We start from the raw sequence: 25,422 nt of genomic DNA, 5'->3' as shown, positions 1-25,422 counted from the left end.
CCTTCATGTATGTGGCTGGTACCATAACCACTGTGCTACGGGCGCCAAGCCTGACAATTTGTTTTAAATGGTCCAATATTGCTGGAATAGTAATGTCAAAACCTCTCGAAAGCTTGTTTTTCTTTGCTGTCACAACATAAAGGAAAACTATTTCTATACCATATTATTATGTGTGATGAAAAATGGATTCTTTTTGACAATCATAAGTATTCGGTACAATGGTTGGATAAAGATGATGTGCTGAAACACAGTGCAAAACCAAAATTCATCAAAAACAGCTAATGGTGTCTGTCAGCACTAATATTATCAACTGCAGCTTCGTGTGAGTTGGTCAATTAATTATAGCAGATGTCTACTGCAACCAGCCAAACAACCCGATGAGGATGCTTGCAATTAAGCAGCAACAAGGCCAATCCTCTTACAAGACAAGACAATACTGTCGGCCGGGCATGGTGGCTCACGCCTGTAGTCCCAGCGCTGTGGGAGGCCGAGGCGGGTGGATTGCCTGAGCTCAGAGGTTCAAAACCCATATGAGCAGCAGTCAGCCAGAGTAAGACCCCGTCTCTACCAACAACATCAAAAACAGCCAGCACTGCAGGAGAAAGAAGAAAATCAACAAAAAAGGAGTACTTCGAACAAAGAAGAATGAACAAGCACACTGAAATTAAAAAAAAAAAGACAATACTATCACACAAACAATGCTTATCAAACTATAGAAGCTGGACTGAGAAGCACCCATCATATTCATCAGACTGTGCACCAACTGACTACCACTTCTTGCAAGGAAAAATATTCAATTCTTGGGTGGCGCCTGTGGCTCAAAGGGGTAGGGCGCCAGTCCCATATGCCAGAGGTGGCGGGTTCAAACCCAGCCCCAGCCAAAAACCACAAAAAAAAAAAAAAAAATTTAATTCTTCACAAGAAACAGAAAACATCTTTCACAATTTCATCACCACTTGCTCTCCAGGCTTCTTAGCTGCTGGCATACACAAACTAAATAAGATAGCAAAACCGTGTCAATGTCAATTGTTTAAGGGCTTACACTGATTAATAGCACTACTTCTTGTTTGAGGTATAATAAAGTTTTGATTCTAAATTAGACATTTCATATTTAACCCTCTTAACCTTCACAGATTTATCTCATCCTCCCCCCTCCACATCGTTTTATTTGGATTTTTTTTTTTTTTTTGTAGAGACCGAGTCTCACTGTACCGCCCTCGGGTAGAGTGCCATGAGGTCACACAGCTCACAGCAACCTCTAACTCTTGGGCTTATGCGATTCTCTTGCCTCAGCCTCCTGAGCAGCTGGGACTACAGGCGCCTGCCACAACGCCCAGCTATTTTTTTGTTGCAGTTTGGCCAGGGCTGGGTTTGAACCCACCACCCTCGGCATATGGGGCCAGCGCCCTACTCACTGAGCCATAGGTGCTGCCCCATTTGGATTTTTTTAAGATGGAGCCTCACACTGTTGCCCTTGGTAGAGTGCTGTGCTGTCACAGCTCACAGCAACCTCAAAGTCTTGGGCTTAAGCGATTGTCTTGCCTCAGTCTCACAGTACCTGGGACTACAGGCGCCCACCACAACACCTAGCTGTTTTTGTTGTTGTTTAGCAGGCCCTGGCTGGGTTCAAACCCACCAGCCCTGGTCCATGTGGATGGTTCCCTAACCACTGAACTATGGGCACCGAGCCCACATTTTTATTTTTAATCATTAATCGTGATTCTTCAAATATTGTTTTAAAATATGTATTCATGTATATTTGCAATTTCTATCCCTTTTCTAAATAGATGATTTGATGTTCTACATACAGTTTCCTCCTTCTTCCCATAATATAGATCCTTCCATATCAGGCATAAAAGTTTCTTCATGCTTTATTTTTTCATATTTAGAGATTATATTGATATTTCTACCGTATTATCTTAACCAGTTTTCTATTAACAGACTTCTGGGTTATTTTAGTACTTTACTTACAGAAATAGTTCTCTGGTCAAAAACTTTTTCACACTCCCACTTTGTTGATATGCAGATATACTTCTAAGATAAATTTCTAGAATTGGATTTCTGGACTAGATTTTATCAGCACTTGTAATTTTCAGAGACCACACTACCAGGCTGCCCTGCCTATGGGTTGTACCAGTTCACATACCTGCCACAAGTGTATTTCCCTGTATTGGCCCCAACAGTTACTTTCAAATTTTAGGACTTTAGAAAATAATGTTAGTTTTAAGATGGTATTTTAATGTGGTTTTATCATTTTTTATTATACTTAAGATTGGACTTTTTTTTGTATTTTCAAAAGACATGTTTATTTCTTTTTCTATAAACAGTGCTCATGTTCTTTAGTTCCTTTCTTTTTTTTTTTTTTTACTTTGTCATCCTCAGTAGAGTACCATGGCATCACAGGTCACAGCAACTTCCAGCTCTTGGACTTAGGCAATTCCCTTGTTTCAGCCTTCCGAGTAGCTGGGACTACAGATGCCCACCACAACCCCTGGCTATTTTTTGTTGTTGCAGTTTGGGGCCAGGTTTGAACCAGCCACCCTCAGTATATGAGGCCAGTGCCCTACTCACTGAGCCACAGGCGCCACCCTTTTTTTTTTTTGAGTCAGTCTCACTCTGTGGCCCTGGGTAGAGTGCCATGGCATCATAGCACACAGGAACGTCAAACTCTTGGGCTTGAGCGATCTTCTTGTCTCAGCTTCCTGAGTAGCTGGGACTCACTAAATTTTTTTTTTTTTTTTTTGAGACAGTCTCACTTTGTCGCTGTTGGTAAAGTGCTGTGGCATCATAGCTCACAGCAACCTCAAACTCTTGGGCTCAAATGATTCTCTTGTCTCTCTTGTTTTTCATTTTTTTTTTTAAGTTTTTTTTTTTTTTTTTTGTAGAGACAGGGTCTCACCTTATCGCCCTCGGTAGAGTGCCGTGGCGTCACACAGCTCACAGCAACCTCCAAATCCTTGGGCTTAGGCGATTCTCTTGCCTCAGCCTCCCGAGTAGCTGGGACTACAGGCGCCCGCCACAACGCCCGGCTATTTTTTTGTTGCAGTTTTGGCCGGGGCTGGGTTTGAACCCGCCACCCTCGGCATATGGGGCCGGCGCCCTACCCGCTGAGCCACAGAGACGGGTCTTATGCTTGCTCAGGCTGGTCTCAAACTCATAAGCTCAGGCAAACCAGTCGCCTTGGCCTCCCAGAGTGCTAGGATTACAGCCATGAGCCACCTCACCCAGCCAAAGTTTTTTCTATTTTTAGTAAAGATGAGGTCTCCTTGTTACTCAGGCTGTCTTTTGGTTATTTTTCTAGTGGAGCATTGGTCTTTTTAGGGGTTACTGATTTGTGGAAGTGATTTATTTATAGAATACATTCTTATGTTTGATATGAAGTTCAACTATTTGTTCTGTTTGTCATTTGCCTTTTATTGTAGTTTTTAATTTTTCTTTAACCAAACTTAACTTTTTTTTGGTTTCTGGATTTTGTGCCAGTTAGAAAGGCCTTCCCCTCACCAAAGTTATAAATTTCGTGGTATTTTAATGTTTTCAGGTAGTAACCTCTAGGCTACCTCTTTGCAGAGAGGAGGCTATCCTGCTTTAGTCAGTAGACTTTATTTCTGGCCATGGGTCTGGTTCCATGGGTTTCCTCAGCCTTGTTGGGAATCTGGGTCATTGCTAGAACTAGATCAAGTCGATCTCTCGTCCTCCATACAGGAAAAGCAAGGAAGTGGAGGACACTGAATGATCATCTGGCTCTTACCCCATCTCTCAGCAAACCTTTATTTCAAGAGATAGACTGTGGTAGGAGAGGTTTTTGTCCCATGTGCTTCAGGAGCTAGTAGCTGTGAGACAGAAACCCTTTGCTGGTCTCCAGGGAAGGGAAATCAAACTTTAAGGGCCATGTTTTTCCACAGGGACAAACTTCCTGAATCTGTGGAATCTGAAACTGTCCTCTGTCACAATGAGAACTTAGGAGTCTTGTCCACATTTCAGCAGCAGAGCCCTGTGGGTTTTTTCAGAATGTAATGCTAATTAGTTGTCTGTCTTTACTAAGCCTTGCATTTTAAAAATGGGTGTGAAAAATATTTGCTTATTATAGTTCCCAACTCCCTGCCCTCAGGAATAGCCAGAGCTGAAGAAGGACGGCTTGCTGTGAGTGTGACTGGAAATGACATCACCACCCCACCAAACAAGGAGCTGCCACCAAGCCCAGAGAAGAAAACAAAGGTAGGTGCCAGAATGGTGGTTATCCTCTACTGCTGTAGTTTTTAAATGTGTATCTTCTGCTATTATTGCTTGACTTGTGAATGAAATTCTTTTTTCTGAGCTATTCTGAGTCCTTCCTCACATTTGGACATCCTTAGAAAATGTTTTATGTTCCCATTTTAACATAGTGACCTAAAACAAACTGTCCTTGACCCCGTTATCTTATATATCTGTAAAAGTGTCCTGCAGAGGTTGTTTCTGCTTCCCTTAAAAACAAAAAGTATAATTTCGGAAGTATTCTGAAATAGTTTCTAAAATCTCCAGTCATAAAAAAGGGAATGCAGATTTTTAAGGTGGACATAGTTTCAGATGATTACTGATACCTATTGCAAAATTTGAATGCCATGTGGATTCAGGATATGGCTGATGTTACTCCATTCAGATACAGACAATATTGCACAGTGGCTCATGCCTATAATCCTAGCACTCTGGGAGGCCAAGGCTGGTGGATCGCCTGAGCTCAGGAGTTAGAGACGAGCAAGATTGAAACCCAGTTTCTACAAAAATACCCAGGTTTTGTGGTGGGCTCCTATAGTCCCAGCTGCTTGGGAGGCTGAGGCAAGAGGATCGCTTGAGCCTAGGAGATTGAGGTTGCCGTGAGCTATGACTGTATGGCACTCTACTCATGGTGAGAAAGTGAGACTCTGTCTCAAAAAAAAAAGAAAGAAAAAGATACAGACAATAATGACTTAATCATCTCCTGACAATTTTCTTTATAACATTAATGTACTCAATAATTCTGTATAAGTAGGATTCTATTAATAGATTTCTTTATTAATACTAATTGTTAGTTACTAAAAGTTAGTTAATTGTTTTATTAAATCTTCAAGTACCAGACTGCCAGAAATTTATGGCACTGTTATTAAGTAACAGTTTCATGGTGGCACCTGTGGTTCAATAGGTAGGGCACCAGCCCCATATACCAAGGGTGGTGGATTCGAACCCAGCCCCAGCCAAACTGCAACAAAAAATAACCGGGTGTTGTGGCAAGTGCCTGTAGTCCCAGTTACTCAGGAGGCTGAGGCAAGAGAATTGCTTTAGCCCAGGAGTTGGAGGTTGCTGTGAGTTGTGACGCCACAGCACTCTACCGAGGGCGACAAACCGCAACTCTGTCTCAAAAAAAAAAAAAAGAGAGAGAGTGAAAGAAAGGAACAATTTCAAAGAAAATTTATTCGCAATTTTTTTTTATTTTTATCCTGGTGTCAATCTACTATTTACTGAGCTCAGAACAAAGGAATGCTGATTTTCAGTTGCATCAATCCTCATTGCTTGTAATTTTACTTTGAATTGTGCAATTTATACTTTTTTTAATTTGTTTTTATTCTTGTCTGTGTGTTTGATGTTGGCCTTTTAAAAATAAAAATAAAAATAAAAAAACAACAATCAACCTAAAGCCTTTGGCCACCACTCAGCCTGCAAAGACTTCAACATCGAAAGCCAAAACACAGTCCACTTCTCTCCCTAAGCAGCCAGCTCCCACCACCCCTGGTGGTTCGAATAAAAAACCCATGAGCCTTGCATCAGGCTCAGTACCAGCTACCCCACCCAAACGCCCTGCTGCCATCACTGCCCGGCCTTCCATCTTACCTTCAAGAGACATAAAACCAAAGGTAAGTAGTCACCTAACTACTGTGCCAAAGAAAAGTTTTCACCTCTGAGCGTCAGGCTATTGATGCTACCAGACATTGGAATCAGGCTGGTGGGATTGGGAAAAGGAAGGAGAAAGAAATATAGGGAAGGGCAATTTGAAAATTAGTTTAGGGACTCAGTGATCCAGCCATAACATTTTGAAGCCCTTTTATAGTTTTTACCTTTCCCTGCACTGGTTGGAAGCAATATTCCATCCACTTTCGTTCCTCCTCCTTTCTCTCAGCTACTCCTTACTTTTTGCCTGTTTAAGTGCTTATTAACCTATTTTCTCTATTCTACATTCTAATCAAATATTCTTATATCAAATGCAGTTCTTTCTCTTCAATCATTATACAAAAGTGAATTTTACCCATTACTTTTGTGATATAAGTAGCTCTTCCAGCTTATCTCAAATGTTTCAGTGTCATGTGATAACTTATTTGCTATTAGCAATTGCCCACCTTCACTCAGCTACTCCTAAAGTTTTCCAGTCTTCCAGGTCATCCACTTTCTTTTTCTTTTTTTTTTGTAGAGACAGAGTCTCACTTTATGGCCCTCGGTAGAGTGCCATGGCATCACACAGCTCACAGCAACCTCCAACTCCTGGGCTTAGGCGATTGTCTTGCCTCAGCCTTCTGAATAGCTGGGACTACAGGTGCCTGCCACAACGCCCGGCTAGTTTTTTGTTACAGTTTGGCCGGGGCTGGATTTGAACCTGCCGTCCTTGGTATATGGGGCTGGCACCTTACTCACTGAGCCACAGGCGCCGCCCATCCACACTTTCTTCTTCTTTTTATTTTTATTTTTTTGCAGTTTTTGGCCGGGGCTGGGTTTGAACCCGCCACCTCCAGCATATGGGGCCAGCGCCCTACTCCTTTTTTTTTTTTTTTTTTATTTTTTTTTTTTATTAAACCATAGCTGTGTACATTAGTATGATCGTGGGGCACCATACACTTGGTTCATAGATCGTTTGACACAGCGCCCTACTCCTTTGAGCCACAGGTGCCACCCCACACTTTCTTTATTGCCCAGAAAACTGTCACATTTGGAGCAGCATTAGCTTTACAGAATTATTCCAGGGAGAGAGGATATGTAGAGGCTATAACTACCTTCCTTAACATTTTGCAATGAGAAAGGCTTTTAGGTCACCCTGGTGTTACTTTTTTAAATTCATGGGATTTAAACTATTCATGGGAAATAGTTTCCCATGTCAAAATGACAGTTTTTAATTCAATTTTTTAAATTAATTAATTTATTTTTGAGACAGGAATTTTGTTCTAGTGCCATAGCTCACAACAGTATCAAACTCTTGGGGCTCAAGTGATATTCTTGCCTCAGCCTTCCAAGTAGCTGGAACTACAGGCACTCACCATAATACCTGGCTAGTTTTTCTGTTTTTCAAAGGAGACGTGGTCTCACTCTTGCCTAGGCTGGTCTTCTACTCCTAAGCTCAAGCAGTCCATCTGCTTCAGCTTCCCAGAGTGCTAAAATTATAGGCACAAGCCACCTCACCCAGCAATAAAATCTTGTACTGCTTTCTCTCTGGTCCTCATTTACCCAGTTGGCTTCTTCCATTGTTATTTATTTATTTGAGACAAAGTCACACTATGTCATGTACCAGACTGCCAGAAATTTGTGGCACTGTTATTAAGTAACAATTTCAGAGTGGTGCCTGTAGCTCAGTAGGTAGGGTGCCAGCCCCATATACTGAGGGTGGTAGGTTCGAACCCAGCCCCAGTCAAACTGCAACAAAAAGTAGCCAGGTATTGTGGCAGGTGCCTGTGGTCCCAGTTACTCGGGAGGCTGACGCTTGGTAGAGTGTTGTGGTGTCACAGCTCATAGCAACCTTAAACTCTTGGACTTAAGTCATTCTCTTGCCTCAGCCTCCCCAGTAGCCGGGACTACAGGCGCCCACCACAACGCCCGGCTATTTTTTTGTTATTGTTGTCATTGTTGTTTAGCAGGCCCGGGTGGGGTCCGAACTCACCAGCACCCTAACCATTGAGCTACGGGCACCGAGCCTTTTCTTGATCTTTAAAAAGCAACTTCTTGGAATAAGAGTGTAGATGGAAGGTCACTGGAGCATGGCTGCAGGTCCTCTGTGCAGTTTATTCAGCAGTGGCTGAGACAGGAGAATGTAGGGAAGAGGGGAGGTATCTAGTGAACTTTCACCTCGTAATAATTAAATTAAATATACTGTATTAATTATTTTATATGCATTAACTCCTTTAATTCTCTTTTTCAATACCTTCAGTTTATGAATGAGTAAGCTTAATGTTCAGTTAAATAACCTTTCTGTAGTCAGGTGCTAGTCAGTGGCAGAGCCAGTATTTGACCCTGGATCTGACTCTAATGATGGTTAGGACCTCTGTCAGCACTGTTATAATTATTAATGTTATCTGCCTTTTAGATAAGAAATAAAAGGAAACATTTTGAGAGATTAAAAACTAAAAAAAAAAAAAAACTAAAGTCTAAGAAGATCTTTTTTATCTTTATTTTGGTAGAAAGATTTACAGAATCAAAAAAAGCAGGAGAAAACCCTATTCAGGAAAAAAAACGAGGAGATCTGTTACTTCAGCAGAAGAGAAAATATAAATTGAGAAACAACAAAATAATTCCAATTATGAGGCCAGGCTGGTTCTGCAGTTTGCAGATTCCAAGATCCATTTGAAGGATATCACATCCTCAAATATTGCTATCCCAAGTAACTTTTTTCTAACTTGCTTTATCCTGTTCCCCTCACTAGCAAAACAGTGAGACTACCCTAGATTATTCCAAATCCTAGTCATAGTATTGAAAATTTGAAGGAGTCCCCAGAGACAATCTGGTTTTTTTCTCAAATCCTAGAGCAATAAGAGAAGAACCCCCTTCTGCACAAAATCCTAAACATGTTTCCAACAGAGCTGGTAGCAGAACCATTTCCTCTGCTTCTAACCTTATTTGTGGAATTGTCTCTATTTGTGGAATTAGTCATTACCCTGCATTTATAGAGTTAAACTTTATTTGGTTAGGCAGTGCCCGTAGCTCAGTGGGTTGGGCGCCAACCACATACACCCAGGCTGGCGGGTTCAAACTTGGCCCGCACCAGCTAAACAACAATGACAACTGCAACAACAACAAAAAATAGCCAGGCGTTGTGGTGGGTTGCCTGTAGTCCCAGCTGCTTGTAAGGCTGAGGCAAGAGACTCACTTAAACCCAAGAGTTGAAGGTTGCTGTGAATTGTGACACCACAGCACTCTATCGAGGGTGATAAAGTGAGACTATCTCAAAAAAAAAAAAAAAAAAAAAAGAAAGGCTTTATTTGGTTGGATGCCAGCCCTTAATTTCTAAGCATCTCCTTAGATGATTTTCCATTTAAACATCCTGCTTGTCTCTGAACATCTTGCCCTCTGTGTGGCTGTTTTTCTTAGAGGAAAAGAACTGGGCCTACTGTGTCTGTGGGTTGGCTTATTCTCTTGAGTAACATGGTACATTTGCTTATCAAAATAGTATCTTCATGCCCTATTCCTATAGAAAGTGTTCTGAATCAATTCCTTCCCTTCCACACTATTGATGGTATTTCCAGCCTCCATGTACAAGGAACTAGAATGGGGCAGCGCCTGTGGCTCAGTGGGTAGGGGCCGGCACCATATACCGAGGGTGGCAGGTTTGAATCTAGCCCTGGCCAATCTGCAACAACAACAAAAAAATAGCCCAGTGTTGTGGCGGGTGCCTATAGTCCCAGCTACTTGGGAGGCTGAGGCAAGAGATTTTCGCCTAAGCCCAGGAGTTGAAGGTTGCTGTGAGCTGTGATGCCACAGTACTCTACCGAGGGCAATAAAGTGAGTCTCTGTCTCTTAAAAAAAAAAAAAGGAGGGCGGCGCCTGTGGCCCAGTCGGTGGGGCGCCGGCCCCATATACCGAGGGTGGCGGGTTCGGGCCCGGCCCCGGCCAAACTGCAACCAAAAAAATAGCTGGGCGTTGTGGCAGGCGCCTGTAGTCCCAGCTGCTTGGGAGGCTGAGGCAAGAGAATCGCTTAAGCCCAGGAGTTGGAGGTTGCTGTGAGCTGTGTGAGGCCATGGCACCCTACCGAGGGCCGTAAAGTGAGACTCTGTCTCTACAAAAAAAAAAAAAAGAAAGTCTTTTTCCCTTTTGCTCTTACCCTGTTTCCCCGAAAATAAGACAGTGTCTTATTTTAAGGTGTGCTCCCAGAGATGCGCTAGGTCTTATTTTCAGGGGACGTCTTATCTTTCCTGTAAGTAGGTCTTATTTTCGGAGGATGTCTTATTTTCAGGGAAACAGGATAGATCACAGCTATAATGTCGTTGCTTCTCCTTCCCTCTGTTGGTCAGTCTGCCACTTCTCACCAGCTCTGTGCTATCAGAGACCTCTCTCCTCTATTCTTTCACATCACATATTACCAAAGCTGGTCGTTGGTGACACACTTTTCTAATCGCCTTTATTCAGATGAGGAACTAAAGCTCAAAGAGGCTCAGTGATTTGTCCAAGAACACACTGCAAGTTGGGGCTGGATTAGGGCTGGAGCTCAGGTTTCTGACCTGGATTTGGTCTGTGCGGCCTCTCCGTCTGCAGCCTGGTCCTGTTCAGCACTCTCTAGGTGCATATTAGCCAGAAGAATGGCTGGATTTGACTGAATATAATGTTTAATTTTTGTTTTGTTTATAGGTTTATTTAATCTTTTTTTAAGTATTTAATACATTAGTTGTTATTATTACATTAAATATATTAGTATTTAATGCTTTAGATCCTGAGGCATAGGCTGTTCTTATTGGCTCAGTTTGGATTGACGTAGTTGACTCCCCGTTTTATCAGATCACACAACACCCATCCATGGCCAGTTTCTTGCTTTATATGGTGGTCTTAGAGCCATATATGTTTTTCCATCAGTAGCTGCCAACCCCACAGTACCTCCTGCTCTCTGTTATATGTTTATACATATAGAACGATCTTGTGACTTGTCTTCCTGGGACTGTTACTGACCTGTAGCTCTTACTCCCACTTTCTTACTTCCAGCCTGTCACAGAAGCAAAGCTTCCTGAGAAGCGGACTTCACCATCCAAGCCGGCTTCTGTCCCAGCCATCAGACCTGGATCTAAGAACACCCAGACTGTTCCAAAAGCTACAACAGCTGCTCTTGCCTCAGCTGGGCCAAGCAGTAGGAGCCCCCCTACACCCCTGCCCAAGAGGCCCACTGGTGAGTAGTGCCTGTCCTTCACCCTCAGTGGAACTAGTGGGGAAGAGAATGGGGCATTGGCTGGCCCCAGCCGTAACTCCAGCCAGTATCACAGACCACTGCATATACACCAGTCCTTCATGGGGTGTATTAAATAGTGGCAGGCTGGTGGCCCTAATATTTAACAAGCCTTGGTTTCCATGTGAACTTAGCCATTGTGTGTATTCAGAAAAATCTTGAATGATGGGCACTGTGATGAATTTCTGGGTAGAATTCATTCTTTTTTAGTTACTCCACAGCACCAAACATAATATGCTTATGGGTTTACATGATAAGTAGACAATACAAACCCACATGCATGTATCGACAACCTACTTCTAAGGCCATGTAGAAGGCATTTTCAGGACTTTAGAGAGAATAAGATCCTTGCTGGGCACAGTGACTTACTCCTGTAATCCCAGCACTTTGGGAGGCTGAAATGCTAGGATTGCTTGAGGCCAGGAGTTTGAGACCGCCCTGGGCAACATAAAGAAAAAGAATAAGATGTAGTATGTAGCCTGTATGCTACAGAAGGGCATGGTCTTTATATGGTTGTCTAATTTACTACTCTATTCCAGAGACTGGCATAGTCTGTGACTTAAAGTAAAACATTCAGTAGTTGTTAAATACTGAGGAATCTCGGTATTGGATGTGCTGTTCAATAGGTCCGTTTGTTTTTTTTTTTTTTTTTTTTTTTTTTTGTAGAGACAGAGTCTCACTTTATGGCCCTCGGTAGAGTGCCGTGGCCTCACACAGCTCACAGCAACCTCCAACTCCTGGGCTTAAGTGATTCTCTTGCCTCAGCCTCCCGAGTAGCTGGGACTACAGGCGCCTGCCACAACGCCCGGCTATTTTTTTTTTTTGGTTGCAGTTTGGCCAGGGCCAGGTTTGAACCCGCCACCCTCGGTATATGGGGCCGGCGCCTTACCGACTGAGCCACAGGCGCCACCCAATAGGTCCGTTTGTTAAACATTGTGTTAATGAGCATGTGTTTGTGCAGCCATTAAGACGGAGGGAAAACCTGCAGAAGTCAAGAAGATGACTGCAAAGTCTGCACCAGGTAATACTCCACCCACCACTTCTGGAACTCTAACTTGAACCCCCACTTCTTCCATGACTTTAAGTCTCCTTTTTTCTCTCCCCAAATCCCCTGTTCTCTCACTTCTACCTTTGTAGCTGACTTGAGTCGCTCAAAGAGCACCTCCACCAGTTCTGTGAAGAAAAACACCACTATTGGTGGGACAGCTCCGCCTGTAGGGGTGGCTCCTACTCGAGTCAAGCCCATACCCACAGCTTCTCGGCCCTCCACAACTCCTTCTATGGACAAGAAGCTCAGCTCAGCCAAATCCAGCTCCACTGCCCCCAGGCTGAGCCGCCTGGCCACCAGTGCTTCTGCCCCTGATCTGAAGAATGTCCGCTCCAAAGTTGGCTCCACGGAGAACATCAAGCATCAGCCTGGAGGAGGCCGGGTGGGTCCAGAGACCTTGGGGTCCTTGCTATGCTGCCTCTGCGTCTTCCCCCACCCCGTCCACCCACTATTCTCAAGGCCCACCAAAGAAAGGATTGTGAAAACATTCTATTCAGCATCAGGGAACTTCATGCTGGGCTCAGTAATGGGCATCGCACCCCAGCAGCAGTGAAGGAGTGGGCTGAGCCCGGGGCTGCTTCTTCCCATGTCTGTCAGAGGGGCTCCTGTTCTGTATGTCGGGGTTTGGGTTGACGGTTTTTTATATATACATATAAAAAGATTATTCTACTTTACAGAGAAACAGAAGAAGCCTCAGAGACTCTGTGAGAGGGAGAGACACTTGCCATGAACCCAGTTTTTCATGATTCTTACCTTGCAGGATGAATGTCAGGGTAGACCAAAGGTGGATCACCTCTTACTTAGTTCTACAACCCATGCAGGGGTCCTCAAACTGCGGCCCACGAGCCACATGAGGTGGTTGTATTTGTTCCTGTTTTGTTTTTTACTTCAAAATAAGATATGTGCAGTGTGCATAGAAATTTGTTCATAGTTTTTTTTTTTAAACTATAGTCCAGCTCTCCAACGGTCTGAGAGACAGTGAACTAGCCCCCTGTTTAAAAAGTTTGAGGACCCCTGAATTGTCTGTCTGAAAGAGGACTAGGATGCCCTCTTGTGGCACCATGGGTTGTGCCATAATCTTCTGGCTTTCCTAAACAACAGAACTGCACTGGTAAGATAGAGAAAGGCATGGGAGGCCATAGCATTTCACTTTAAGGATTTTCTGATTGCATCAATCCCAGAATTATTTGTTAACTCTTAGCAATCATGGGAGCTCAGTTGGTTAAAAAAGTTGTTGCAAAAGTTCATCTGAAAATGTTCACGTCCCTGGAATAGTAATCATCTCATCACTTAACATCATTTGCTACCACCACCATCCAGGGTAGAATGCTTAAATTGCTTTAATACAGAACTGTTAAAAAATTGAGGACGGGCTGGGAGTAGTGGCTCACACTTATAATCTTAACACTCTGGGAGGCCAAGGCAGGTGGATTGCTTGAGCTCAGCAGTTCGAGACCAACCTGAGCAAGAGTGAGACTGCATCTCTACCATAAATACAAAAATTAGCCAGGCCTGGTGGTGGGCATCTGTAGCCCCAGCTACTTAGGAGGCTGAGGTAAAAGGATCACTTGAGCCCAAGAGACTGAGGTTGTTGTGAGCTATGATGATGCCACGGCACTCTACCTAGGGCGACAGAGTGAGACTCAAAATAAAAAAAACTGAGGAGGAACAAAATGAGGCAGAATCCTCATTTGCCAGTTGGAGGACGCTGGTACAGTTGGAGGACGCTGATGGCAGGCCGGGATGCATCTGAATAAGGGCCTCAAATTGTTGCTCTTAGTAACCAGTGGTGGCTCTGGTGTACCCAGCCCTGGCCTGTACTGTTGGTGGCCCATATCCTCCTCTCTTTGCTCTTTAAACTTAAATTCTCTTTTTTTTTTTTTTTTTTTGTGGTTTTTGGCCGAGAACCCACCACCTCCAGCATATGGGACTGGCGCCCTATCCCTTTGAGCCACAGGCACCGCCCATAAACTTAAATTTTCATGGTACAAAATTTGCGGAAGGTCTTGGTGGGGAGTTAATTAACTTGATCTAGAGAACTGTTTTCTCTTCCTAGGTACCTGAAGAATATATCAGCATTTCTGAGTTTTTGATTGGGAAGTAATAACTCCAATGCACACTCAAAAGAGAAACAAGTTTCTTAGCCGTGGTAGTTCCATTTCTCCATAAATGGTGCCTCGATCTTTTCCTTCACATCCAAGGCTTTGGTCTGCAGCTTCTTTCCTTGCAGTCCTCTATTCAAGGGTCTCTGGCTTGGTCTACCCTAGGAAATGTGTGGGTTTTTTTTTTACTAGGATCAAGGGTGACCTGCTTCTGCCTGGTGGCCTGGCCTGAATTCAAATCCCCTACAACCTGTGGCTTGCAACCCACAGGAACTGTATTAAAGGGCCACAGCATTAAGAAGATTGAGAACCACTGCCCTAAACCTTCTTCCCTTCTTGGCATTAGAGCTGTTATCTTGTTGGTTTGAAATTTGCCCTCCCTTTATTTCCATCCAGGCCAAAGTAGAGAAAAAAACAGAGACAGCTGCAACATCTCGAAAGCCTGAATCTAATGCAGTCACTAAAACAGCTGGCCCAATTGCAAGTGTACAGAAACCACCTGCTGGGAAAGTGAGTTTTATTTAGACCTACCTCTGGAAGGTTAAAGATGATACAATATTTCTTCCAGCCTAAGTCACTTTCCCTTCTATTGTACTTTTTCCTATCCTTGACTAGTTTCTACTTCTCCCTGTTTCCTTCTCTGTGCTTGATAACTCAGCCATCAAAAAATTTTTTTCTTAACCTTAAAAGTTAACAGAGGCTTGGTGCCTGTGGCTCAAGCAGCTAAGGTTTACCAGCCATATACACCTGAGCTGGTGGGTTCGAATCCAGCCTAGGCCTGCCAAACAACAATGACGGCTGCAACCAAAAAATAGCCAGGCATTGGGGCAGGTGCCTGTGGTCCCAGCTACTTAGGAGGCAGAGGCAAACGAATCACTTGAGCCCAGGAGTTGGAGTTTGCTGTGAGCTGTGATGCCCTGGCACTCTACCCAGGGCGATGGCTTGAGGCTCTGTCTCAAGGAAAAAAAAAAAAGTTAACAACTAGGAACCCATTAGCCCTTTGGGGAATACTTACTCAGCTGGGCAAAATAGATCTAAAAATGTTAAGTCACTTCACACTGACCTTCATATGAAACCCATGTGGTATGCACACAAAGCACACCCAGCTTCATCCTCAGTAAGAACCTGGAGCCTCTGTACTTTTAACTTGAACTAAAAGTCCCCTCTCATAACGCAGCTAGGTATGGAGATAGCTTCATCTATGTTACCTTTTAATTGAAAGATAGGATGCTGGGTGGCCCCTGTGGCTCAGTGAGTAGGGTGCCACCCCATATGCCAGACGGGGGAGTTAGAACCTGGCCCTGGCCAAACTGCAACCCAAAAATAGCCAGGTGTTGTGGCAGGCGCCTGTAGTCCCAGCTATTTGGGAGACTGAGGCAAGAGAATTGCCTAAGGCCAGGAGTTGGAGGTTGCTGTGAACTGTGACATAATGGCACTCTACCGAGGGTGACAAAGTGAGACTCTGTCTCTTAAAAAAAAAAAAGAAAGAAAGATAGGACGCTTAATGACAATAGAGACCCACTTAGTATGAGGCAGGCATGATCAGCTGGAGGTAAGAGCTAAGCAAAATGTTCTTCCCTGTCTCCCCATACTCTGGAACCAGGTTCCTCCAGCTTACTGTAGGATACCTTCCTTCCTTAGCTGTGGCAAGCAGGTGGGCCTCTCTGGCCAAGGACTGCCAGAAAATCCTGAGCTCCAGCCCTTCAATCTGAGGCGGACAATCTCAGCAAGTCTCAGTACCAGAGAGTTGGTAACAGTGGGCTTAGTGAAGACGGTGCACCACAGCTTCTGGGTAACTACTAAAGGTCCGAGTAGATCTCTGGTTCAGACCAGGGCTCATCAGGAGCTAACCAATTATTCATCATTAAAGTTGTGAAGAAGGCCAGAAATGACAAGGTAGAACAAGGTACATGGGTTGGAGTTTTTCCAGGTAGATTTCTGTGCCCTGTGGAGAACCCTTCAGTATGGGGACTGCATCATTTATAGAGAACCTTCAGCTCTGAAGCAAAGGAAGGAAGGCAGGAAGCTGGCAGCTATCCCTTCTTGAAAAGGTCCAAGAAGAATTCATTGTTCCAGACTCATAGGACCACAGGGCCCTTATGTTTCTCAATTCCAGTGGGAGCCAATTGCTTATGCTACATTGTGGTTGTACCCCAAGACCTGTGCAACTTGCCTACAGCCTGTTCTCCTTTTATGTGATTCTCCCAGGGCATAGGATTAGGCATTCGAAGGATTTAAGAAGGTATTTTACTCTTGAATTAACAAATCAAACATAAGTCTAGACCTAAACCTCTGTCACATTGTGCTTTCTTGAGCCCTGTGCTAAATGGGCTAAATGTAGAAGCTGCTGAGCCGGAGACCTGTGCTGCTTGGCTATATCCATTTGCATCTATATCTGAGCATTGTCCCTCCCTTCCTTTTAGTATCATATCTGTACCCTATTTCCCAGATGCCCAATGCTTCTCAAATAGCCTTTGCTTCCAAGTGTGGGTCTGGCTCCAGCAATTTCAGGCCTCAGATTAAAAGAATTGCCCTCCTTGGGTAGAGACAGGTCAAGATGATGAGGACTGTGGCACAGCCACAGTGGCCAAAGACACTGCCCCAGCTCTTAGGGAGGGAGCAGGGCAAAGAGGTGGGGCTGTGCCTGATTGGGGCCTTGTGAGCCATAGCCCAGCCCCCAGGACCCATGGTGACCACGGTGCAGCACTTTGCAACTTCGGTCCTTGTGTTGTCTGTTCACGTTTACACTTCCCTTCTTGCTCTTCCAAATTCCTCTCTGTGTTTTTCCATACCTGTTCTGCCAAAGGTGAGGGTAGAGGTTTAACAACACACTCTGCTGGTCATTGTCATTGCCTGTGGACTCACTGCCTTCCCTGTGTCAGTTCTAACCAGTCCTCTCCCTTTGTGTTGTTTTTTTCTGTTCTCTAACACTCCAGGTCCAGATAGTCTCCAAAAAAGTGAGCTACAGCCATATTCAGTCCAAGTGTGGTTCCAAGGACAATATTAAGCATGTCCCTGGAGGTGGTAATGTAAGTATAAGCTCTGGCTAGCTGACATCTGAGAAAAAGCCCACTATGGGGTGGCCTGGGCTGGGGCATTCTCTAAGAAGCAGTCTAGTGAACCTTGATGCACTGGTGTGTATAGGAAAAGTGGCAAGCCCCTCAGTGTGCGTGTCCATCTGCACACCCATGCAGCACCATGCGAGTACCTGCTCTGAGAGGAGGTCTAGATTTTTCCAAAGCCCATCCTTGAGTCTTTGTTATTATAAAATCAGAATTAATCAACACTTTTCTCCTCCTTACTCTCTGCTTCTTCCTTGATCTATGTCACTCTCTTTTTTCTTTGAAACAGAGTCTCACTTTATCCCCCGCTGTAGAGTGCGATGGGGTCACAGCTCACAGCAACCTCCAACTCCTGGGCTTAGGCAATTCTCTTTTCTCAAGCCTCCCAAGTAGCTGGGACTACAGGAAAGGAGCTCGCCATAACGCCCGGCTATTTTTTTTTACAGTTTTGCTGGGGCTGGGTTTTAACACGACAGCCTGGGTATATGGGGCCGACACCCTACCCACTGAGCCACAGGCGCTGCCCTCACTCTCTCTTTTTATCTTCTCTCTACTCTCTCTTTTTTTTTTTTTTTTTGAGACAGAGTCTCACTATGTCAGCCTCAGTAGAGTGCTGTGGCACCACAGCTCACAGCAACCTCAAGCTCTTGGGCTTAAGTGATTCTCTTGCCTCAAGCCTTCTGAGTAGCTGGGACTACAGGTGCCTGGCTATTTTTTCTTGCAGTTGTCGTTGTTTAGCTGGCCCTGGCCAGGCTCTAACCCGCCAGCCTCAGTACATGTGCCTGGTGCCGTAACCACTGTGCTACAGCCCCAAACCAATTTAGTAGAAACTCTTAAGTTGCTCAGGCTGGTCTTAAACTCCTGAGCTCAAGCAATCCACCAGCCACGGCCTCTCAGAGTGCAGCAATTATGGGGAAGAGCCACCATACCCAGGCAGATTCTTTTTTTTAAAATCTATGACACTGTTACTCTACAAGTCACCCCCCCATCTATTTTTTACCTTAATTTTTGTGATGAGTAAATGGAGTGACTTGTCCTAGAATCTGATTCTGCTAATTACATTTCCGTGGTTTCATGTAACATATCTCTTTGTCCCTCCATTTCCTTTAAATTGATTCAGACTTGATTTTTATTCCTCACTTGTTGGCGAGACATGTAGGTGGGAAATGGGGTTAATTTTATCAGGAGTCACGTTCATATCCCACTCTTTAGGTCGTCTCCCTGTCTGTGATGCTGTCAGTACTCTGACCCGTGAGCTCCATACAGGGTGCCATAGTAGACTCTGATCCTAGCACTTCCTCGTCATTTACTAACTGGAATACATCTGTAGAGTGGAACTTTGTTTACCAACTATTCTTAAGTGGAGGACTAGGCAAAAGGTAAAGAAATAAAGATATCAGATATGGAATACTGTCAACTAATCATCTTGGTGACAGCCTAGGCCTTAGAGAGTAACTCTGTTAACTTCTCACAGGTGGTCTTGGACCACTGGTGCAAGATGAGCTTGTCACTGTTGCTTCAGGACACATGGTGGGTTGGTTGAAGCGGTTGCCAGATCTTTGGCTGGGAAAAGTATACTTCCCCATGTTCCGTCTGTGAGGGATAAGAGTAGGGGGTGAGGCCCAGTACGGGGACTCATGCCTATAACCCCTGCACTTTGGGAGGCCAGGGCAGGGGGATCACTCAAGACCAGGAGTTCAAGACCAGCCTGGGCAATGTGGTGTCTACAAATAAAATTTTATTTATTTTTTTATTTTATTTTCCTTTATTTATTTCTTTATTGAGACAGAGTGTTGCTATGTTGCCCTCAGTAGAGTGCTGTGGCATCACAGCTCATAGCAATCTTCAACTCCTGGGCTTAAGCTATTCTTGCCTCTAGAACTCTGCTCCTGCTGTTACGGGCTTGTTGGAGTGGCTTAACCTCCACTCCAACTCTTGGGCTTAAGCGATTCTCTTGCGTCAGCCTCCCAAGTAGCTGGCATTATAGGCACCTGCCACAATGCCCAGCTATTTTTTGTTGTTATTGTTTGTAGTTGTCATTGTTGTTAAGCCAGCTCATGCTGGGTTTGAACCCGCCAGCCTGGGTGTATGTTGCTGGAGCCCTAACGACTGAACTACAACTAATTAATTTTTTATTAACCAGGCTTAGTGGTGGGTCTGTAGTCTCAGCTCCTTGGGAAGCTGAGGCAAGAAGATCACTTGAGCCCAGAAGTTTAAGAGAAGCCTCACAACATACAGGAAAAATATGGGGCTCAGCACCTGTGGCTCAAGCTGCTAAGGTGCCAGCCACATACACCTGAGCTGGTAGGTTCGAATCCAGCCTGGGCCCGCCAAACAACAATGACGGCTACAACCGAAAAATAGCCGGGCGTTGTGGCAGGCACCTGTAGTCCCAGCTACTTGGGAGACAGATGCAGGATAATTGTTTGAGCCCAGGAGTTGGAGTTTGCTGTGAGCTGCGATAACACAGCACTCTACCCAGGACAACAGCTTGAGGCTCTGTCTCAAAAAAGTAAAGAAAATTAAAAAAGGGGTGGCGCCTGTGGCTCAAGGAGTAGGGCGCCAGTCCCATATGCCGGAGGTGGCGGGTTCAAACCCAGCCCCGGCCAAAAACCACAAAAAAAAAAAAAAAAAAAGAAAATTAAAAAAGAAAAATACAGGGCGGCACCTGTGGCTCAGTCGGTAAGGCGCCAGCCCCATATACCGAGGGTGGCGGGTTCAAACCCGGCCCCGGCTGAACTGCAATCAAAAAAATAGCCGGGCGTTGTGGCGGGCGTCTGTAGTCCCAGCTACTTGGGAGGCTGAGGCAGGAGATTCGCTTAAGCCCAGGAGTTGGAGGTTGCTGTGAGCTGTGTGACGCCATGGCACTCTACCGAGGGCCATAAAGTGAGACACTGTCTCTACAAAAAAAAAAAAGAAAGAAAGAAAAAAAGAAAAATACAGTATTATAATCTTATGGAACCACAAGTCCTCTCTACAAAAAAAATTTTTTTAGCCAGACATGGTGTTGGGTACCCGTAGTCCCAGCTACTCAAGAGGCTGAGGCAAGAAAATCGCTTGATTTTAAAGGCTGCAGTGAACTGTGATTGCACCACTGCCCTTTCATGGCTCTCTCTTCTTGAAGTAACCTTTTCTTCTGACAAATATAAACAAAATTCCTTGTTGTAACCCCAGATAAAGCATTTTCAGTGGTTTGACTGCCATCTCTGTAGCTGAGGAGTTCCACTTCTAAGTTTCCATTTTAGAGATATGTCAGTGCGACTTGAAGCAAAATGAAACCTAATCAGTATGCATTGCGCTGAGGGGCCCTGGGAGGACAGCACCAGCAAGCCCTCTGCACAGAGAGACAAGGGCGCAACTCTTTCCAATGTTCCTCACTGGCTTTATTGAAATCTGAGACATAGGAAAATATAGCTTAGCAGAAAGCTTCAAAGAGAGAGTGAAGGTTAAAAAACAAGGAGTTTAAGTAAAGTTAAGAAGTTAACAGAGTTACTCTCTAATACATGGGTTCTCGCCAAGATGAAGAGCCATACATTACCTGACAGTTTTCCATATTTGAAACCTTCATTTCTTTACCTTTCTTTAACTGTATGGTTGGATTCCTAACACATTTTGTTGACTGCCCTTCTGTCTTGCCTTAACCTTCTCACTGCTAACATGTGACTTAGGGCAAACACAATCTGCTGTGTCTGGTGAGTATTGTTTTCAGTGCTCAGGGCAAGCAGTGATGCTTGGCTTTTTCCCAGATTACTTTGTCTCTAGTGCCTAACACTTTTAACTGTGTGCTCTATCCCACAGAGATATCTATAAATATCTGTGGAACAAACTGTAGATTGAGGGGGAAAAAAATTGTTGCTATCTGGCGTAAATTTTTGCCTATTTGAAGAGATAAGACAATGTAAAGGCTGTGTGTTGTCACGGGAGAAGCTACTCTGTAAATGATTATTGAACTTGGGAAGCAATTACTATACAGTTCCCTGTGGTATCCCTTCAAGAGATGATGTGAGGTAGAGATGGATGGAAGGTAAAACCACGAGGCTTTTGAGAAGGCAGCCTTAGACCTAGACCTTGAAGGATGGAGAAGAGAATGTTAGGGGCTTGTTGACTAGACAGCAGGAGCAGAGGCAAGAGTGAGAAAGGCAAGCTGGTGATGCTGGGCCTGCTCTGTGCCACGCATTGGACTGTGGGTAAAAATACAGAACTATGGGTGACCCCACATGTGTCCTCTTAGAACTTGGTGAAGATCTGAAAATCATATTTTCTGATGCCAAGGAAAGGAAGACAGGGCCCAAGAAGGTAGCTTGCCATTTAACATATTGTGGGTGAAACCCCTGGAACACTAGCATCTGCTATCAGGGCCCAGGGCAGTGACTGTGCTGGAAAGCCAGGTTTTTCTACAGAACCAAAAACAGCTGGCCCAGTCATAGGAACCCTGGAACCCTATGCAGGAACTCAAAAGGCTCTTGGATGTCATGTTCCTTAATTTAAAGATGAACCATCATCCTGATACTGAGTTGTTTTCTCAAGGCTCCCACAGGGTGAATGAACATTGATGAAAATCTGTTAGCCAACTTAAAAGCAAAACCAAGTATAGAAAACACCCAAACTAGACTCCACCCCCAAAGCATGTCTGTACCATGATTCATTCTGTCTAAAGCACTTCATCCTTTCAGTTATTCCACAAACACGACAGAATGTCAGCAAAGTGAAGGCCTTGTGGGGAGACTGCAGGGAGCAAAACAGATTAGGCGCAGTGGCTGCAGGTGTAGAGCTCTGGGCTGCTAGGGATGGGCCTTAGAAACATACGATTGTGCCCAGAAATACTTTTCTACTGTGTGGTGAAAGAACGGGAGTACTCCTGGGAGAGTGAGGGGCATATTATACAAATGGTTAATAAGCGTGGGAGAAAACTGACCTTCAGGAAGCATTTTTCTCCTGCTTTTTTCTTTAATGAGATGTCCAATGCTGGGAGGATATGGTGAGATAGAAGCACATAAGCTCTGCTCATGGAAGTATTAATTACTGTTGCATTTCTCGAAAGTAGTTTGGCATCCAGAACCTTATATCAATCTTGAATCTCCAGTTAACTGAAGTGGGTATCTTGCCTAAAGGAATCATTACTCTTGCAAAGACCATGGTCATCTTAAATGACGTTTCAGTCAATGACAGACCACATATACACCAGTGGTCCAATAAGAGTTTAATACCATGTTTTTCCTGTACCTTTTCTGTATTTGGATATGTTTAGATAGAGAGTTCAGAACAGTCATATGCCACATAGGTTTGTAGCCTAGGTGTGCAGCAGCCTATACGATCTAGGTTTGTTAAGGACACTATGACGTTCCCACAGTGACACAATCATGATGATGTATTTCTCAGAATATATCACCATCCCTAAACAACACATGATTATATCCTCAGGGATATTCATTGCCTCCATGTTTGTGGCAGTGGAAATAACCTGAATATTCCATATTAGGAATATGGTTAGATTTATGTGGAATATTATTTTTTTTTGGGGGGGGAGGCTAGACAGTTATATGTGGAATATTATAGAATAGATTATGATGTGGCCAATTTTTGCATTTCTCATCTTTTGTGGGAATATTATAACATAGATGAAGCAGGAATACAAAGTCATATAATGTATATGTATTTGTTTATAGCTAAGGGGAAAATGCATTGATAAGAACAGGAAATAATGGGCTGTGCCCGTAGCTCAGTGGGTAGGGCACCAGCTACATACACCCAGGCTGGCAGCTTCAAACCCAGCCCGGGCCAGGTAAACAACACTGACAACTGCAACAACAAAAAGAATAGCTGGGCGTTGTGTGGGCGCCTGTAGTCCCAGGTACTTGGGAGGCTGAGGTAAGAGAATGGCTTAAGCCCAAGAGTTGGAGGTTGCTGTGAGCTGTGACTCTATGGAGGGCGACATAGTAAGCCTCTGTCTCAAAAAAAAAGAAAAGAACAGGAAATAAATCCATTATTCCAGGTTTCTCTGGGCAAGGAGTTGATGGGTAAGTTTTTTTTCTTTTCTTTTCTTTTTTTGAGACAGTCTCAAGCTGTCGCCCTGGGTTGAGTGCCATGGCGTCACATTTCACAGCAACCTCCAACTCCTGGGGTTTAGCGATTCTCTTGCCTCAGCTTCCCAAGAAGCTAGGAGTACCGGCACCCGCCACAAGGCCCGGCTATTTTTTGGTTGTATTTGTCATTGTTGTTTTAGCTGGCCCAGGCTGGGTTCAAACCCACCAACCTCAGTGTATGTGGCCAGCGCCCTACCTACTGAGCCACAGGCGCCGCCGATGGGTAAGATTTTAATATGGAAGAGAAGGGATATTTCAGAGGAACCTCGTTGTTGGTTTTTTACCAGGAACATTGGGAAGAGAACTCTCTGGGCCAGGCACAAACAGGGTTTGCATGGCAAGACCTGCCATATGTGGGAAATGGTGATTTGTTTTGCCTGGAGGTGGAGTCAGAAGTGAAGAGCAGGGCCAGGCACAGTGACTCACACCTGTAATCTTAGCACTTTTGGAGGCTGAGGTGGGAGGATCACTTGAGTAAAAAGCCAGCCCAGAATAGATCAATGGCTCTTTTAAGCACTTGGGGAGGTGAGTGAACCTGACCTTGAAGAGACTGAGATAGCAGCTTACAGAAAGAAAAACCTTGAACATGGAGAAGTTTACACAATATGTACACTCTGAAGCATCGATTCCTTCATGTCCTTTTCAGGTTCAGATTCAGAACAAGAAAGTGGACATCTCTAAGGTCTCCTCCAAGTGTGGGTCCAAGGCTAATATCAAGCACAAGCCTGGTGAGTGGCACCTCCCTTGTCCAACCAGGATTTCCAGGAGGGTGGGCCAGCCGCACAGCCCTCTGGTGGGAGGGTTTCCTCCCTGCTCCTTTATCATTCCATAAAGACTCACTGAGCCTCCTCCCACCCAGCATGCAGCAGTGTGTATAGCATAGCTCTTAGTTCTTGTCAGAGAGGGGGAGTTAGGAGGTTAACCTCTCCGTGGAGGAGGAAAAATCTGTAAAAGCTGCCATTTGCACAAGCACTCTGAGCACCTGCCATGAGCATTACGCTATTGGCCTAGACCTGGGGGAAATGGGTGCTCTAGGCTGAGAAACTGGGTCAGCCTCCCAGATGAGTATTCTAGGAGCTAATACTGAGGAGCTTTGTAGGGACTCAACTTGTCAGATTCAGGAGCAAAGGGTGTTCCCAGCAATAAAGTAAGAGCCGCTAGCCCTGGTAAAAGAGTAGGAAGCTTGCAGTAACGCTGCTTAGGCCACAGACATGGAGCTTGCAGCTGCAGCAATGCGGAGTTTCCTTTCAGCAACACAGCTGGCCCAGCACCCTAACAGCCTCTTGTGTCCTGGTTCCTGGATCTATAGCAGTTTTGAGGTAGGGTTTGCTGAAGCAGCAGGCGCATTGGCTGACAAATGGGATGTCTTAGAAGGCCAGGCACCATTGGCTAGTTAAGGTGAAAGCAAAGAAAATACCTCTGTCAAGAAAGAGTGATCCAGTTTAAAATGTGCTGTATTTAAGAGATCAAAATAGTCTGGTCCTTAACTAAACTTCAATATTTTTTTCTTTTGTCTGGAAAACCTACTTTTGTGAGATACCGCCTTCCCTAGTGACACTGAGTCATTTAAGGTCTAGTTTTTGCCAGTGCTAGCACTCCAGTATGTGGGTTAGCCAAAAGCTGGGCATTGAGATCTGCAGTGTAAGCAGAGAGGAGAGTGGGAGAGCCAGAGAAGGGCTCAAAAGGAAGCCATGCTTCTGGGCCTTGGGAGCCCGTAAGCTCTGGGCCATGCCCTTGGCTACATCATCTTCCTTCCCTGTCCCAGCCTGAGGGTGCTAGATCCTGAGCCTGATTTTCTCCATGTCTGCCCTTGCTTAGCTCACAGCCCTGAGGCTATCCTCTGATTTTTACCATTCCTTCTTTTCACTACACTGTGATTCTATGAAAGGGTTCAGTTTTTATACCCTGTCCTTGTCAGTCACTTGCTTGGTGTTGACTCTAGGCAAGGCACTTTTCCAGCATCAGTTTTAGCACCTGTCAAACAAGGATCAGG

The 25,422-nt window shown here is 44.6% G+C and overlaps 1 protein-coding gene across 29 annotated transcripts in view; it reads left to right on the top strand.

Moving 5' to 3' along the window:
- Positions 1–25,422, top strand: part of MAP4 (microtubule associated protein 4) — a 206,821-nt gene that overhangs the window by 175,415 nt on the left and 5,984 nt on the right. For 8 of the 29 annotated variants that reach the window (XM_053600474.1, XM_053600471.1, XM_053600470.1 and 5 more), the window contains 8 exons: positions 4,109–4,215; positions 5,649–5,864; positions 10,897–11,077; positions 12,096–12,155; positions 12,272–12,564; positions 14,681–14,794; positions 17,221–17,313; positions 24,076–24,157. In XM_053600474.1, the coding sequence (XP_053456449.1) occupies positions 4,109–4,215; positions 5,649–5,864; positions 10,897–11,077; positions 12,096–12,155; positions 12,272–12,564; positions 14,681–14,794; positions 17,221–17,313; positions 24,076–24,157 (1,146 nt within the window). Of the gene's footprint in view, positions 1–4,087; positions 4,216–5,648; positions 5,865–10,896; positions 11,078–12,095; positions 12,156–12,271; positions 12,565–14,680; positions 14,795–17,220; positions 17,314–24,075; positions 24,158–25,422 lie in introns of all 29 variants that reach the window. The other 21 variants (XM_053600481.1, XM_053600479.1, XM_053600478.1 and 18 more) reach the window with 10 other exon arrangements.

The sequence above is a fragment of the Nycticebus coucang genome, chromosome 8 (assembly GCF_027406575.1).
Source record: "Nycticebus coucang isolate mNycCou1 chromosome 8, mNycCou1.pri, whole genome shotgun sequence".
In the NCBI taxonomy this organism is placed as follows: Eukaryota; Metazoa; Chordata; class Mammalia; order Primates; family Lorisidae; genus Nycticebus; species Nycticebus coucang.
Note: the sequence above shows the minus strand (reverse complement) of the source record. Positions and strands in the feature narration are given on the sequence as shown.